Source organism: Armigeres subalbatus, chromosome 1, assembly GCF_024139115.2.
Source record: "Armigeres subalbatus isolate Guangzhou_Male chromosome 1, GZ_Asu_2, whole genome shotgun sequence".
NCBI lineage: Eukaryota > Metazoa > Arthropoda > Insecta > Diptera > Culicidae > Armigeres > Armigeres subalbatus.
The window spans coordinates 117,742,481-117,755,162 of record NC_085139.1 but is presented as its reverse complement, the minus strand read 5'-3'; the positions used below and the strand labels follow the sequence as shown (position 1 = coordinate 117,755,162).

The window sequence follows — 12,682 nt, the reverse complement described above, 5'->3', positions numbered from 1 at the left end:
CAGCAAGTGTATGAATATCGTTTTATTGCCGGGGGTTACCTTTAAAAGTATTTGAATGACCTGTTGGTAAATAAACTAACATCTCAGGGAACAGTCTTACATTATCTCAAGCTCCAATGTATGAGAAAATCATAGTATGGGAAGAATAATGGGATGAAACCTCAGAAAAATTAAAATGTAATTGGCGTATCACGGTATCACCATCGCATTTGAAAATGGAAGAAAATGCTTTTGTCGCGAGAGCTCTGTTCGGTTGTCAACTGGATCTACAATACCTAATGCAAATCAATTTAAAATCAGCATTACGGTAACAATATCTACAAGAGAAAGTGATTAGTCTTATGGCAATAGTAGTCAAGGATAATCAAGGATGGCGTCACATGGGGACAATCATGCAGGTCGAAATGATATTGCATTGTTCTTATGATACGGATCTTCATCTAAACTTCAATTCTCAGAACCAATGTAGAAACGATAACTCCCCCACTTTGTACAATCAACATCCAGATCAAATGTGTTTTCATAGTAGTTAATTGGCCGTTGCAAGACCTTTTATTTGTTCCGTGCTTGCAGCTTTTGAACATATCACCTCAAGACCGTCACAATTCAACCTATCGCTGATGAACCACTCTGAAGTCCGCTCGTTCCTGTAGTACAGAGCAGGCTTTATGGCGGTTATATGTTCTGTGTATCCTTTGAAGTGGTCATTCAGATCGTCCACTGCGGGATCATGGGACAATATATCCGAGGTATTGTTCTTCTTTTCACGATTTCCGTGCATTCTTGTTATCCAATAGAGTTTTCAAGTTTCAGCCGTTGAATCGTGTTTTAAGCACTGCCGTACAACCGGATCCCTAGAAATACTGTGATTAGTTTGATACTCAAAAGCAACGAAGTACAAATTTATCATCAAAACTTGCACTGGTTTTTCGAAACATATTTTGATGTAAGCAAATATGACAGATTGTTAGGTAGAACTATTTCATGGCTACCAAGATATTTTACGTTAAAATAAGTTCACGGTATATGTCAAATTTGATTCACCCCTTGTAAATTTATGGCTAGCGTAAAAAGCTGGATAGCGATGGATGATATGCAGAGATACATACACTTGACAAGCACTGTTGATGATAAAAAGCAAAGATCAAATGCTAGTACGGCAGCTGCTTTAGGTACGTTATCATAATTATATTGGGATATTCGAACGCTCAGGTTGATTTGATTGACTGTTGGATACTTCTGCGCCCAACGGCTGCTGGCAAACAAGAACTGCCTTCCAATAGCATGGCCACTCGCAGCACCTTTTTCCAGCATTGTCTTATTTATTGCTGCACACCCGGAAAGACAGTATACCTTCAAAAAATAGCGAATAAAAAAAATCAAAAGCAATATGAAAAAAAAACTGGAAAACAAACGTCACTTTATTTGAGGAATAATGCATCAGTGCATTATTCCGCAAGAGAAGATGTCAGTCTGTGTTTTTTTTGACTGCCACGCGCCTGCTATTGCAGAATTATTCATTTTCCTTGTCAGCTCCGTACTGTAAAAGGAATTTTAGCAGCGGAATCATTCCTTGACCACTACTTGCCCTATCTATTTACACAGTACTTAAGAAGTCCATACCACCCTTAACTCAGGAAATAATCTAGCAAATAGAACCATATGTGGCATGTGGAGATTTTTTATGACAAGAAATGTTGAATGGTCGAGACCCCTCCTCGCTCTAGAAGGGCTCCCATACACATGGAACACACATTTCTCTCGGGAGCTAATCAAGCAAATGGAACCAAAATTGGCATGTGGAGGTTTTCAAAGACAATAAATGTTTCTATGATGGCCCGGGACCCCTCCCCACTCTAGAAGGATGCAAATGGAATTCAATATGGCATGCGCCAAATTAAATCGAATCGCAGAGCAAATATTAAAACTTAAATTTTAAATACAAGATAAACGTTTGTGCAAACTAATTAAATTTGGGAGAGACGAAGTTCAACGGGTCTGGAAGTAATAAATAATACATAATAATAATCAGGAAATAATTTGGGTAATGTTCTATCGGGTAAAAGTATTTCGGACAATATTGCATTTGAAATCGGGCTCGCTCGTGAGTGCATGCACGGTCACTCAACGAATGCGTCAGCGTCATGTCGTCGATGTCATAACAAAACATATTTTTCGTGCGTGCGTTCGGTGATAGCAGAAAATACGTAAGCTTAATTTGGTAAAAAATAGTGCTGTATTCAAGAATCGCTAGTGAAAAATAGTTCTCTGGCCGTAGGGATGGCCTATCCAATCATGGATCTGAACAAAATCTGCCGAATGTGTTCATCGGAGCACGTCCCGGTTCGTTCTATTTTCTACGACTACACAGAACTGCGTCTACCGCAGACCATCAGCGAGGTCCTGCGGCTGGAGATTAGTCTGGCCGATGGACTGCCGACAAATATCTGTGAACCGTGCGTGGGAATCCTGACCAAAATGAAGCACCTAGTGGACCAGTTTCGAGCGAATGAACGGGCGCTGCGACAAAGGATTTTTGGAATTGTTTTCGGTGGCGACAATACATCCTATGCAGCCGGTGCAATGTAAGTTATTATAGATGAAGGCAACTATTCCACCCTCTTCTTCGGATTCAATTATCACAGCTTCTCCGATGTTTCATAGGTTTCCTCAAATAGCTTTGCGTCCTACTATTTTAAATTCTTTCAATAAATTGCCAAAATTATGCTTAGCTGTTTTTGTTGCGTTAGACACGACGTACCTAAACATTGATCTTCCGCTTATCGTTTCGATCCATAGTGTCTTGCTCTTCAGATACGCTTACTTTATTTGTGTTGCCTTTCCTCCTAGTAGAAAATGCCAAAAAATGAACATTCGACTTTGTTTTAGATTTCTTTATTAATTTATCGTTATTCCCATCTGGTTGTTTTTTTGTTCGGAATCCAATTAATTCAGTTTATGATAAATTGTGAATTGGAATAATTCTTTCTACTAAAATACTGCTATCATTTCAGGAACACTGGGTTGATATTCAAAGAAGTACCAGTAAACAGCGTCACCCCATGTATTACTTCACAACCAGCTCAACAATATGCCCCTAGCTTGGTTCCAACTGTGACCACCCAGAACCATGCTCTACCTGAAATAAAAGAAGAAGAAGACTCGGACTCAAGTTCCGATGATGACACGGACTGTGAAGGCACCGCCGCAAACGGTCAAAAGCGAACCGATTTGAAGCCGGACTTCAAATGTTACATCTGCAAAAGCGACTCGTTGGGTACGGCCAAAGCCCTCACGGACCATCTATCGGTGCACTCCGGACTGGTGCCGCAAACATGCACTGAATGTATTACAGAACCGATTGTGCTGCGGGATATTCGAGCATTAAATTCTCACAGACGAATGCACTCGCAACCGATCAAGTGCGAATACTGTGATCGGCGTTACGGTGACTATCATGGACGCGATGAGCACGTCCGGCTGTACCATCTGGGGGAGGGCGCTCCCTGTCCTTCGCCATGTCAGCAGTGTGGAAAAATTTGCAAATCCGTGGCAGCGTTGAAAAGTCACATGCGTAACCACAAACAGGATGTAAGGTATGTGGCTCATGTTTTGTGCTACCACGTTCAGTATAATATAATTCAAAATTCTATTTTTCTATGATTATTGATGTGATTCTTATTTTACTACTAGATGCGATCAATGCGGCAAGGTATTTCATAAGCAGCACAAACTACAAGAGCACGTAAAGTGGTTCCATGGACAGTCTGAGAGGCATCAGTGTAACATTTGCAACAAGGTCCTTTACTCGTTGACAAGTTACAACTCTCACCTAAAGCTGCATAACGAAGATAAAAACTATAGCTGCGACTTGTGTCCACTTAAATTCTACACTGCCGCAAACCTCAGAACGCACAAACGCGTCCATCAGAAGAACGCCAACTACAAGCCGAAAAAGGACTGGACTGGCCACTATACCGTAACCAGGGCCGCTGACGGTAGCAAAATGTATTCGTGCAATTTGTGTGGAAAGACTGCCACCGGTTACATCAACACCATCATCAGTCACGTGCGGCTACACTTCAAGGAGGTACGCTGCGATCAGTGCGATTTGAAGTTTACGTTCATTAATCAGCTGAAGGCACACTACGTGGTACACACCAGGGAACGTAACTTCAAGTGCAACTACTGTGAGAAAGATTTCATGTATGACTCACACATGCGACATCACATCAAACAGGCGCACCCGGCAGAAAGAGAAGCCGAAAGAGCTGCGGCAGCTGCCCGTAAAAAACTAGCCCAGGCAAACAGTAGAGGAACCGGTCAATAATTGCGTGTAAGTATGAATAAAAGCAGGGAGATAACAGTATATAATGAATATCGAAGTTGATGAGAAACTAGATTCGTGTTTATATAAGAAGAATTAAGGCAAATAATCGTAGCGCTATCATAGTAATTAAACAGCACAAACAAGTATTAGACTTTTCATTCATGAGAAATCATATCTATTGAAGTAAAATTTTTGGTTGTGCCCCGTCTACAAGTTCAGCATCTGCCTGTCTGTCAATCTAGCAGTTAACGGTTGAAATCAACCACACCTGCTGACATGCACGGGATCGTCGCACGATACCCGAGCAGATACCACTTTCAAAATATTATCAAAATGATAACAAATCGAGTTTTTGAAATTATATCAATATCATATTTTGATACAAAATTGCAAGGGTAAAAGCCAAAATCATATGTTGATATCATTTTGATGATGAAAATAATAATAGTTGCTTTCAAAACTATATATATTAGAGTGGGGCATCATGGTCATTTTTTCAAATCAATGCTTTTTTGAAGCCATTCTGGGTCCTGAACAACTGTGCAGAATTTGTGACCGATTGGTTACTTCCTCGCTTTCCGCATCGCGTTTGAAGTTTGTATGGAAATTAGTATGGGAGAACGTATATTTTTGCATTTCTACTACTAGAGGTTTCCGTTCATCGTAAACCAAGTGGCACATTGCGTTAAAGTATAACCCAAAGGATGCCGAAAAACTTTGCTGAAGAAGGCACATTGCTGGAACGTCCACGAAAAAAGTTATAACGCTTCGAACATTGAGTGTTCAAACCATATGCAAAAAATCGTTTATTCTGCCAGCACTGCCGTACTACGTAGACGACGTAGACCAATAATTTAACTGAGTGTTATTTCAAAATAATTAATCTCATAGGGCTTTAGAGCTAATGGGAGCTATCCGGAATTATTTCACAAAGAAAAAAATCCGATAAGAAGGAAGATGGGTTTTGGCCTTCGATAACCATAGATTGTTCGGTAGTGCTGGCAGAAACATCGATTTCTTGCATATGGTTTAAACAATCAATTTTCAAAACGTAATAACATTTTTTGTAGACCTTCCAGCTACGTACCTTCTTCGACAAAGTCTTTCGGCATCTTCCAGACTATATGCCAACGTATTGAGTCACGTGATTGATGATAAATTGAAGCCGCTAAGAGCAAAAAAGTAAAAAAGTATTTCTTCATAACTCGAGAATTAATCAGATAATAAATCAATTTTTGGCGAAATCAATTTCGTCGGGTCTGCTAGTCTTAAATAAGAATGTTTTCCTGTTTTTAGTTCATCACTGTTTATAAGTCGCGAATGGTTTATCAATATGCTTATTACAATAGTAAAATAAATTGATTTGATATCATTTTTTTTTGATATTTTTGTTTGGATATCATCTTAAATAGGGGGAATGACGGCTTTGGCAGGTTTTGTTCTATTATTGTCAGGGTTTTTTTTTATAACTGATTATGCTCAAATTTGGCCTAAACATTCTTTGCATAAGAATATTGTGGCCAAATTTCATAAAATTCGGTCGACAAAACCCCCCCCCCACAATAATAGAACAAAACCTGCCAAAGCCGTCTTTTCCTCTAGTTGAGAACTGAATAACATTTTTTTGTTCTCAATGCATTTAGAAAATGACTAAATGATAACTAATCTAGTTCTATCGCATATACCTAATATGAGTTTGATCAAACAAGTTATTGAACCAAGATATCAGTATTTTGATATCAATATATGATCCTAATATCAAAATATTATGAAATTAAATTTACTTCATATTATCAACTCATTATGTAAAACAAACTAAAAAAGTTCAATTTTGTATGTGATTACTGTTAACTTTTGATATTAGAAATTAAAGTATCAAAATGAGCTTTCAATTTGTTTAAATTTTCTGCTCGGGTAGAAAGCACGAAGAATATTAAAAACAAAACAAATCAAAAGGTCTGAAGTGAATTATTGGCAAGTGCTCGTTTACTAAATTTATTCAAAGTTCATACACTAAAACCACAGACAAACAGACGTAACACATTGAACATTCACTCATCAAATTCATCGTCATTTAAACACTAACGACATCTGTTGATTTCAGTTGGTTGGACAAATCACGAACCAGATGGCGGTAGTGAGCAAATGTCTAACTCGAGCAAATCCGATGCGCGCGCCACTAGTGACTGATTGGCCAACTAATGATTATTTGAATTGACCAGTAAATCAGTGAAAGATGGAAATTTAACGAGTGTTATGTCTGTTTGTCTGTGCTAAAACTACTCTCTTTATCTTTATCATCTTCCGATGGAGCTCACGTTCACATCCACACATAATGCTTAAACAGGCGATTTCTTTTTACAGTCGGGCAAAGTTTCTTAGGGGTCGTACACTTATTACGTAAGCAATTTTTCTGGGTTTTTCGACCCCCCTCTCCCCTTGTAAGATTTTTTTCACACAAAAGATTTTTTATTTATATGGAGCGTAAGATATTGACAGACCCCCCCTCCCCCCATAAGTGCTTACGTAATATGTGTACGGCCCCTTATTAAATACCTTGGCTACATGTTTCGAAATAAAGAAATTGATATGAAATATGCGAAAACGATTCCACATGTCTTGGAGGGACTAGAATCCTCAACCTCCTACTCTCTAGATAGACGTGATAACCCCTACACCACTTAAGGCTCGATGCTCACGTAGCGTCATTTCAACGCAGAGTGCACGTGGCGTCAAAAAGACACAGATGTGCACCGCGAAAAAGCGGTAACGCAGCGTCACCACGCCGATGCACACCAGCGGTATTTTAACGCTGCGTGCACGTGGCGTTGAAAAACCGCTACGTGGGCATCGTCCCTAAAGGTCACGTTTGCGGAAAAGCCATCAGAAACCTCCACCGCGGTTAGCTATTTTTTTAATATCTTTTGGATGCTTGATTTGTCCAATCTTCGCATGTGCTTTACTGTTGTATATCCACAGTCAAGCAAGCGCATCTTGTTTTATTATCGAGAACATCACTCTCTGTGCCAAAGCCTTGCTTGACTAAAGCATTTGATGAGTGTGATTGTTCTACGCATGCTGTCGCCAAGATATTTATCAAATAAAAAAAGATTTTCAAATAGCCGATATGCAATTAAAGCTTCTTAGTTGTCGACTAAGTGTGACTAAGCTGCACTGCCCCTATTCGTATAAGCGTCCCATGTCAGTTTTCTTCAACTTGAGAAATATGCCGTTGAATTTTTCAAACTCGTTTTACATGGAGAAATTCAAAAAAATCTAGATTAAAACTTCAGTTCTTTTTAAAATTTGGCATAATATTCTTTATCTGTATACATTGCTAAATGGAATGAACCATAATTATATTTATTTATTGTGCAAAAGTGTATTGAAATCTGGAATGTGACTGTTATGCGAATAAATAACAAGATTGGAAGCTTTCAACATTCTCCACTGATTGCCCGGCTACTGTGAAACTGGAAGGGGGCACCGTGTTTACATCCAACATCCAACGATTTGGTTTTATTGACGTTGATGACTAAACCTGCCAAAGAGGAGCGCACGGTAAGGTTGTTGAGCTTACTCTGCATATCAGAACGCCGTTGAGCGAGGAGTGCAACGTCATCAGCCAATTCGAAGTCGTTTAGGTACTCCATGGTTATAGGCTGCCATAGCAGCCCGCGGTTTGGTTCACGGTCAATTGCACCTACCAGAATCTCGTCAATTACGATGAGGAACAGCAACGGTGATAGAATCCATCTTTGCCTCACACCAGCACACAAGACTCCATTGTGCATGGCTCTACACAAGAACGCCTCGAACTGTGCCTCGATGAGGCATGATTTCCTTGCGTCTCAGGGTGCCACACATTCTCGTGATTGAGACGGTCGAAAGCTTTTTCGTAGTCAATGAATACTAAGTAAATGGATTAGGTATTGGAATGCATTGACCTGCTCCAGAATGACACGGGGCGTGCAATATGGTCCACACAGGATCTTCCGGCACGGAATCTGGCCTGCTGCCGCCGAAGAGTCGCATCGATCTTCTCCTGAATCCGGGCTAGAATAACTTTGCATGGAACTTTGAGAACGGTATAAAGCAACGTAATGCCTCGCAAGTTATCGTATACAGTCAGGTCACCTCGCATCCAGTCGACCGGGAGAGTTGCGGTGTCCCAGATATTACGAAATAAACGATGCAGTAGTTGAGCGGATGTCATAGGGTCAGCTTTGAGCATCTTGGCTGATATGCCATCGATCCCTGGGGCTTTATTCGATTTGATGCTTTGGATGGCTGTGTGAATATCTAGAAGTTATGGAGCTTCGGTATTGACGCGTGTTATACGTCGGATCTAAGGCAGATCATGCCGAGTTGGTGGTGGCCTGGCTGGCACTTGAAAAAGTTGTTCGAGGTGCTCGAATCAGCGTTTCAGCTGGTCAGTTAGGTCGGTCAATAACTGACCATTCACGTCTTTCACAGGCATCGTTGCATTCATCGATTGCTGTTTGCGATATCGATTGCTGCGGTTCTCTCTCCTTCGTCGGCCAGCGAGTCCGCACACGCTCGCTTGTCCCATTGACAAGAGCGTTTCACTTCATTGATCGTATCGTTGACGGGCTAAGACTTTGGCCCTTTGGCTCCTCTGGTTTTTGATCGCTCTATCGCGGCTTTGGCTTTTCTTCCTCCAGGTCTCATCGGCGATCCATTGTTTTATCTGGGTGCGCAGTTCGCCCAGATTATTCTCGCTGGTCTTGGTCTTCCACGCTGCCTTCCGGAATATCTGCAGCATGCGTCTCCAATTCTTCAACGAAGGACCGTTTCACCGTTGGATCTTCCATACAACCGTCCATCGGACCGTCATCCAACTCTCTCCTCCTGCCGACGAATCAGCGCAATGCGCAGGCGTATTTCGCCGAGGAGGAGGTGATGATCAGACGCGATATCGGCACTACGTTTATTCCGTACATCAAGAAGGCTTCGTTTCCATTTTCGGCTGATGCAGATGTGGTCGATTTGATTTTCTGTTAAGCCATCACGGGAGACCCACGTGACCGTGTGAACCGGTCGGTGAGGAAAGACAGATCCCCCGATCACCATGTCGTTATTTCCACAGAATTCTGTGAAGAGAATTCCGTTTTCGCTAATTTCTCCGAGAACATGGCGGTTCCATAATGCGCTCATGGTTCGAGTTGTCGGACCCGATCTTTGCATTGAAGTCTCTCATACAGATTTTATACTATCTACGAAGACATTGAGTTGCCTGTAGAAGTTCTCTTTGTCTTGCAGATCGGTTGCATTGGTTGGCGCATAACATTGGATTATAGTAAGGTTTTGGACCCGTGTTCTAAATATGGCGACGATTATCCTTTCATTTATAGATTCCCACTTCATAATCGCAGAATATGCCTTGGAAGGCCAACTCCGCGATGCCGGGGAGTGTGTTCACCTCGTAAACCAGAGTACAGCAGAATTTGTCCCGACGGCATTCTGTGTTCTCCAAAGTTTGGCCAACGGACTTCACTGAGTCCCAGGATCTCAAGCTTCATGCGGCATGCCTTATTGGCAAGTTGTGCCAATTTACCCTGCTGGGCTAGGGTTAAAACGTTCCATGTTCCTATTCGTGTCCGTTGTTTCGCGCTAAAAGTCGTTGCCGTAAAATCAGTCCGTATTCTTTAATTATCGGATTCTCGAACAAATTGATGTTTCAGGAACAGTAGGTTATTGGCCCAAGATTCCCTATCCACCGGGATGGGTTGCCATCTTAGGTATAGCTTCCGGGGAATAGTATTTCACACTCAGACGCTGGATGCCAGAACAGACGCTGTTGGAGCCGCACCTCCTTGGTGAACAAACGCTCGATCAGTAGGGTCAAATTTGTTTAAAGTACCATCCAATGTCAGAAAGAGAACAGTGCCCAGGATAAACTACCAGCTAAGAACATAACCCTTCGCTGGCGGTCAATTGTCATCAGAAGACCAATGGAAGCGTGAGTATTGGAACTTGTGAGGTCCAGAGCTATGTTAGGCGTTCCTTCCCGGATGTCAACTCACCATTTCGTAGCCCCATAATCCTAAAGCCTAATATAAATATGTACACGAATATATATCTACTGCTCTATAGTTGCCAGCATATTTGCCATGAAACTCTGAGAACAACAACGAGGATCACTAAAAGAAGACGGACTTAAATTCAATTATTGAAATTATACCTAACTTATAAATATTTTGTCGTTCATAGAATTTTGATTCGCATTCGCTGAGAGGAACATCTTGTACAATTCTTTTATGAGCTTTATTGTGTGCTCCGATACAACCTATTTCAAGTCCTGATGGAGCTAGTTCTGAATATGCGATTTGCTGAGAACTTGGCCCGTGATGACCGGTGTCGTCGTGCCTATAACTCTCCTCCTCTATCTTCTATTCTCTCACAAGTTTAATACCCTGAAAGTGAACCCCTTATGAGTCTGAAGCAGAGGAGCCTACCAGTTAGTGGATGGAAAGGTCCGTTGTGAAAAAGGGTCTATCACAAGCCTCGGATAACCTGGAATAAGTTTTTCACGAGTCGAGTTCACATTGATTTCATGAGTTCGATATTTAATAGTAATCGTCACGTTGAAAATTTAAGACAGCAGTGTAAATGTATTGCCTAGTGCATAGTTTCCCAAAGTGGTGGGTCGCGACCCCCCAGCCTGTGTAAATCTTATGGAAGGGGGTCGCGACCCCCCAACTTTGGGAAGCTATGGCCTAGTGTCATACAACGTAGACTGAGGACGGCAGGGGATGCGTTGTGTATAACAAGAATAACAAGAACTATGGTCGCTTTTTACGCAGTTTTTTTTATTGTTCTTCGGCCTTCGGATTTAATGATACAATGAGATGATCTACGAAAAAATCCACATAAATTTGAAGAAAAACGTAGCTGGACGTAGCTTAGACATATGTTTTGTCAGCGTTCAAGATGTCGCGCCGTTCATATGCAAGGCTCCATCACCGCTGGTAAAACTAGTTAACCACCATCCTCCTCTGCTGGTTTCTCTACACCGAAAGTTAGAAAACTGATTGACTTCAGAAAAGCTGACCATCGCAGTATTTCAAATCTGATATCTAGTTTAGACTGGGGTAATATTCTGGACCATGACGACGTCGACCGAGCAGCTGAAACGTTCTCTTATGTACTGTCATATATCGTTGATATACATGGACCCAAAATAGTGTAGCATAACCCTCCCCACGCACCGTGGCAAACAAGTGGTCTGCGACGACTGAAGTCGTATAAAAGAGCGGCGTTAAGGAAGTTCTCAAAATACCGTACATTGTCACTGAAACGGCACTACGCACAACTCCATCACGAATCCAAACGGACTGCCAAAAGTTGCTTCTCGCAGTATCAGCGTGCACTGCAAAGGAAGCTGAAAACACATCCTAAAAAGTTCTGGAAGTACGTAAAAGAGCAACGTAATGAATCTGGCCTTCCTTCGCGAATGACGCTTAACGGGATTTGGCGTCTAATTCTCAGGACATCAGTAGACTGTTTGCTGAAAAATTCGCCAGTGTTTTCAGCAATGAAAGATTATCAGAAGACGAAATACTATACGAAATGCTATGAGCTCCGTTCCTTTCTCCGGCCAAGCTATGAACATGGTTGATATCAATGTTGGAATAGTTCGCGAAGCTGCATTGAAACTGAAAACATCCTACAACCCCCGACCAGATAGAATTCCTTCCGTATTTCTGAAAACGCACATCGATGGCATTATCACTCCGTTATTCCATGTTTTCCAACTTTCGATTACGTCAGGAATTTTTCCGTCTTGTTAGAAGATAGCGCACATGTTCCCTGTTCATAAGAAAGGTAACAGACGGGACGTTGCAAATTACCGTGGTATCACCTCATTGTCTGCTGTTGCCAAGTTGTTCGAGCTAGTCATCATCACTCGCCCATTGTAAACCATACATTAGTGACGACCAACATGGATTTATGCCCGGACGTTCAACTGCCACAAATCTTTTGTGCCTTACCTCCCACATCAACAGCAGCATGGTGGATCGCAGTCAAACGGACATTATCTATACCGACCTAAAAGCAGCCTTTGACAAATTGAATCACCGCATAGCTATTGCTAAACTGGATCGTCTCGGAATCAATGGTTCTCTCTTGCGATGGTTTCAGTCGTATTTAACCGGTCGCAGCCTTACCGTGGTTATTGGAGATCATCAGTCGAACCATTTTGCCGCTACCTCAGGCATTCCTCAGAGTAGTCACCTGGGACCACTGATATTTATGATTTTTTTCAACGACGCCATTCTGACAATCAAGGGACCACGGCTTTGCTACGCAGACGACCTCAAACTGTAT

The 12,682-nt window shown here is 41.7% G+C and overlaps 1 protein-coding gene across 1 annotated transcript; it reads left to right on the top strand.

The window, feature by feature from the left end:
* The first annotated feature begins 2,136 nt into the window (after positions 1-2,136).
* LOC134205727 (zinc finger protein 665-like) lies at positions 2,137-4,474 on the top strand. Its single transcript, XM_062681272.1, has 3 exons — positions 2,137-2,585; positions 3,015-3,596; positions 3,694-4,474. The coding sequence occupies exons 1-3, from the start codon at positions 2,281-2,283 to the stop codon at positions 4,328-4,330; spliced, it is 1,524 nt and encodes a 507-aa protein (XP_062537256.1). The 5' UTR covers positions 2,137-2,280; the 3' UTR covers positions 4,331-4,474.
* Positions 4,475-12,682: the final 8,208 nt, after the last annotated feature.

What these genes read in the sequence shown, in the direction of transcription:
- LOC134205727 (XM_062681272.1), top strand. Translation starts at nt 2,281, where the DNA reads ATGGCCTATCCAATCATGGATCTGAACAAAATCTGCCGAATGTGTTCA. An exon ending in TCCTATGCAGCCGGTGCAAT is followed by an intron (nt 2,586 to 3,014) that starts GTAAGTTATTAT and finishes CTATCATTTCAG; the next exon opens with GAACACTGGGTTGATATTCA. An exon ending in AACCACAAACAGGATGTAAG is followed by an intron (nt 3,597 to 3,693) that starts GTATGTGGCTCA and finishes TTTTACTACTAG; the next exon opens with ATGCGATCAATGCGGCAAGG.